This window comes from Octopus bimaculoides, chromosome 3 (assembly GCF_001194135.2).
Source record: "Octopus bimaculoides isolate UCB-OBI-ISO-001 chromosome 3, ASM119413v2, whole genome shotgun sequence".
NCBI classification, from domain to species: Eukaryota; Metazoa; Mollusca; class Cephalopoda; order Octopoda; family Octopodidae; genus Octopus; species Octopus bimaculoides.
In genome coordinates, this window is record NC_068983.1 from 143,133,767 (window position 1) to 143,139,155 (window position 5,389).

General features: G+C 34.5%; 1 protein-coding gene across 2 annotated transcripts in view; it reads left to right on the forward strand.

The window, feature by feature from the left end:
• Nucleotides 1-5,389, forward strand: part of LOC106878294 (zinc finger protein 569) — a 65,261-nt gene that overhangs the window by 43,654 nt on the left and 16,218 nt on the right. For both annotated transcript variants that reach the window (XM_014927479.2, XM_014927478.2), the window contains exon 2: nucleotides 1,196-2,990. In XM_014927479.2, coding sequence (XP_014782965.1) covers nucleotides 1,699-2,990 — 1,292 coding nt within the window. In that variant the 5' untranslated portion in view covers nucleotides 1,196-1,698. The remainder of the gene's footprint in view (nucleotides 1-1,195; nucleotides 2,991-5,389) is intronic.

A 5,389-nucleotide genomic window follows, 5' to 3' on the forward strand; every position in this document is an offset into this window, starting at 1 on the left:
CTCTCTCTCTCTCTCTCTCTCTCTCTCTCTCGTGCATAGTTTCCATCTCCCAAATTCCACTAAGGAGGTATTGGTCATCCTGTGGTTATGGTAAAGACACTTGCTTAAAGTAATGCAGTGTAATCTAACTTATGGTTGTGACAAGAACGTCTTGTCCACACAGTTACGTCTAAGCCATCTCTCTTACCATCATTCACTAATCTTTTCATATTTTCCCTTTCCACTTCATCTTTCCTCATATTTTTCCCTCCAAGGAGACATAATCAAAATGTTAATTTATTTTATTATTCCATTTTCAAAATTAAATTTAACCACCTCTGACTTTTAGTTTTAATCTGATGTAAATTATGTTATTTGTCTTCACAATAATCTCAGCAAAGAATTATTTCTATATAGCTAAACAGAATTATTTTCTTAGCTCATTTCTCTCAAAGAAAGCACTTTTTCTTTTTTTTTTTTTGAATGGATGTTATTTTTATTGAGAAATTATTTTGTATTTTAGTTTTATCTTTATGTGAATGTATTCTTTCTTTCTTTTTTTTCACTTAGCCCCCACCACCATTTTAACAATTAAATTTATTACTGTTGTCTACCATTGTTATCATCAAATTCAAAGGGGTGAGCTGGCAGATCATTACTGCATTGGACAAAAAATGCTCAGTGACATTTCTTTCGGCTTTTTACATTCTGAGCCATATTGCTCTCTGACATTCAGTTATGAATCATATGAAATACAGTGTGATACTCTTGACACATAGCAAACTTGACACTGTCTACCTTATGTTTGTAGATTCTGATAGTGACCACAGCAGAGTAATGTGAAGTGGACTTGGTCAGAGCACAGCAACTGTTATTCTCTGCTCTTATAGTTTCTGAAATGAATTGGTTTGATCCCTATCCCAAGCTGCTGAAAAGACATGTGATGGGGCCTAATTCTGTATTGAGACTGAATATGGTGTTGTAACTTCTTGATAAATGGTGTCCACATATAACATCTAAAGAAATCATTAATTCACCATTTCTTTTTGGTTAAATGTTGAAAATAAGAATTTAGGACTTTTTAAATCTTTCTAGTTTTTATATTTAAAGAAACTGTTTTTAGAAATAATAAATTTTTAATTAGAATTTTTTTTTGTAACTGTTGATTTATTTATTTCTATAAATTTTAATAAGAATTTTTTCTTTCTTCTTTCAGATTTCTCTAAACTTCTGAGGTCAATATTGTTTGCAGATTTGACCTCTTGGACCATTTTCAAGATGGTCACACTGGCATCCTGTTGGACTAAAAGAACTTATTTACGATTGTTTTAAACTTTATACAGTGATAATCAGAAATGAGTGTATGTATGTGTGTGACTGTGTTTAAACAATTGTCTGTGTAACTAAATTCATATTTGTATGTAAATATATATATGTGTGTGTGTGATGGTATCTAAAACAGAAACCAACAAATGTTTACCTGTCAATAATTGTGAGTGTGTTTCTAAGAATTGGTAAGAGTATATTATTAACCAAAGACATTGTGACTTGTTATTGATAAAATACATCAAAATAAATGAAAGTTGAGAAAACTTATTTCTCTCAGTTCTGTTTTTACTCTTTACAAATATATTGAAAATATCATTTGCTACAGAAATAATAAAAAAAAAGTAAAGAAAAAAGACACCATTATATAGCATCTTCTGTCCTAATTGTTGAATGAGTAAACAACAATCCACCTCCTCAACACCACCACCGACAGCACTGCCGTGTTTCAGTACGACTGCTGGTGCGGGTGTGGGTGCTGACAATAACTGCTGGTATCCATTCAATTTCTTCACCAGCCTCACTGCTCTACAAAACACAACGACTGATCCCCAACCATCTTTGGCTGCAGCACCAGCTCAACACCCTGCAGGATTTACATATCCTGCAGTTTCCACAGCTGCAAGTGCTGTTGCCAGCTTGAAAATGCCTTTCGACTGCGAGATTTGTGGCCGGATTCTATCAGGGTCTGGCCACCTAAAGACACATCTGAGGACACATACTGGAGAAAAGCCTTTCAAATGTGAAGTCTGCGGGAAGTGTTTTGCTAATTCTGGTGCCTGGAAAACCCATGCTAAAACACACACTGGAGAAAAGCCTTTTAAGTGCGATACATGTGGTCGAAAATTTGCCAATTCTGGTGCCCAGAAGACGCATTCACGCACGCATACGGGTGAAAAACCTTACACATGTGACATTTGTGACAAAAGATTTGCTAATTCTGGTGCCTGGAAAACACATCTTAAAATCCATATTGGAGATCGTCCTTATAAATGTGAAACCTGCGGTAAAGATTTTTCAAATCCTGGAGCTCGTCGGATTCATATCAAGTCTCATGCTGGAGATAAATTTTTTAAGTGCCTGACATGTGGTAACAACTTTGCTAACAATGGTGCCCTTAAAGTGCACATGCTTAGCCATGTGAAACCTGACCTCAGTGTTATGGGGGCAGGAGTTCCACCTCATTCTATCTCTAATAATAACAACTGTAATACTTGTGACAAGACTTTTCCTGCTGTCTCACCACCTCCACAAATTCCATCCCCTCATAAAGCCCCACAAAATCCGATCCAACAACAACCTCCCTCCTCAGACATTCTCGATGGTGCTTTTACCATCACTTCACCTCCACCAACATCATTACCAAACCTTTCCAAAACTGCATTGTCCATCCCAACATCTGTTGGTTTTGGCAACTCAGATAAAACATTCAGTATGTATCCATCCCCTATAAATCACTTAAAACCTCCCGGTTTACCCCAACATCCATCAGTCCAACATCGAGAGGTGTGTGGTAAGTCCATTACTGGTGAATCCATACCCAATCCTCACATTGTTCCACCCCAAAATCACCAGCCACCACCACCACAGATACAACCATATGGGTTTGACTGCCACAACAAAGGTCTTCCACCTTTACGACCTTTCCCTGTACCAAAAATGAACATTATGGACAGACCATTAGGGTTAGGTTATGTTCAATAACTAAATAAAGGGTAAATATCCAATTTTTCTTTCTTTTAATATTCTCATCTCAAATTTTCAATATTCTTTTTTTTATCAGTAAAATTTATTTCATGGGCTCTCTAATTTTAACCATGATAAAAAAAATTTTTTTAAATGCCAAACAGACTTCTGTATGAAAAATGATTAATATATTGAAATGTCTCATTGAAACATTAAGCGTATTCCAATATGCTATTTTATTCCAAAGGCCCAAATCTTTCGATTAGAGATTCATTAACATCATTTTAAACTTGCAGATGAGCTTTGTATTATAAGAAGAAAATCTGGATATTTAATCCCTGAATTTGTTTTGTATGTTTTGAAAAAAGAAATTACTATTATCATTTATTTCACTCTTATTTATCTGCCATTTTTTTCATGTTTTCTTTTTTTTTTTTCTGATTTTTCTTTCCTTGTTTCAATTTTTCCTTTTCCTGTATCTTTAGAAAAACATTTTATCTTTGATATAGAAATTTTATATCTGTTGCCTTTAATTTCAGGATGCAAAATAATGCTTTTGCTTTAGATAAATGTTTTATCAGTGACAGATTTCAAATAATGTTGCCCTAGAATATGTGATGCCTTTTATATTTCAAAATTATGACAACTAAATAACTTAAGAAATAGGGAAATGAAAGGTATATCAATACATATTATAAACTCCTGATTTTGTGTAGTAATACACACTATATTACCATATCTTCCTTCATACAAATCAATATAATATATAGTGTATACATGTAGTTTAAGCTTTCAAATATCAGCATTATCTTACCAAATCCTACTGCATTGCACATGGAATTTCTGGTCCTCCAAAGTCATCTTGCTGTCTAAGTCAACCTACCTTCTTTGGCTGTGAATTTTGGTCTGAAAAATTTAACTTGTATGTCAGAAAATACCATAATAATAAGGAAGTTTATATTTTCCTTTATTTCTCATAATTAAAAAAATACCAAAATTAATCAAATCCTAACATTTATTACGTTTTTAAGATAAAAATATATTTTTCATGAACGTCTAAATCTCTTCTAATCTTTTACAGCTTAAATGAGAAGTGACTGATGCACTAACAATCGTTTATCTGTCAACTACAGTGTTTAAATTAATATAAGTCTTTTTACTGCTTGTACTTCTCCACCCTACTGACGTTGTATGACTTCTTTATCTTGCTTATCCTGTTGGTAAACATGGAAAATAATACACAAACTGGAAGATGCAATGGCTTGCATCCAGCAGGATTGTGACATTTTAGATAAGATATAAAACATGACAGCTGTAGAATAAATTTTTATTACCATTGTATGTAGAATAGGATAGGGTGTATAGAACAGGAGTGGTGTAAAGAACAGGGGCTTGGTGGTGGAGAATAGGATTATGACCAGACTGGCATTGGATGGGGCTCAGTTTTGTCATATTTCAAAGAAAGTGAATGAGAAGCTATGCTAATACCTTCTGCAAGGGTATTTGTAGAGAGAATACAATTAACTATAGTCCTCACCACTCTTATAAATATGTGACTTGTTATTTCACTATCAGCAAAGTGTTAGTAAAAAATAATAATAATGATAAATCAAAGTTTGTCATACAATCTAATTTCATCATAATCATTATTTAACATCCATTTTCCTTGCTTGTATGAGCTAGACAGTTTAGGAGGAGCTGGTCAGCCAGAGTGCTGCCTGAAATCCAATTGTCTGTTTTGGCATGGTTTCTACAGCTGGATGTCTTTCTTAATGCCCACCACTTGAAAGTGTACTGGGTGTTTTTATGTGGAACCAGCACAGATGCTTTATATGTAGCACTGGCACAGGTGACTTCAGCACCCCTGCACCTGCAAGACAAGGACCTCTCAGTTGAGAGGCTTAAAGGACTTGGAGTCTTCATGTTTATTATGAATGATCTTCATTGAATGCAGTTTTTCAGAGAAAGTGCTAAAGAAAGCAGATTTGCCTTCTCCTTTTATTTTTTTGTTTATTCCATATTGACACATGCTGGATAGATTTGTCATATAACCAAATAAATTTGTACCAGCATGGGAAACAGGTGTTAAAGAATGATGATGATGCTTTGACCCATAGAACTTTGCAGAACCAGTGTGTGCAATGTGTATGCTTGTATATATGTATATGTGTGTGTGTGTGTGTATATATATATATATATATATATATATATATATATATATATCATCATCATCATCATCATCGTTTAACGTCCGCCTTCCATGCTAGCATGGGTTGGACGATTTGACTGAGTACTGGTGAAACCGGATGGCAACACCAGGCTCCAATCTAATTTGGCAGAGTTTCTACAGCTGGATGCCCTTCCTAACGCCAACCACTCAGAGAGTGTAGTGGGTGCT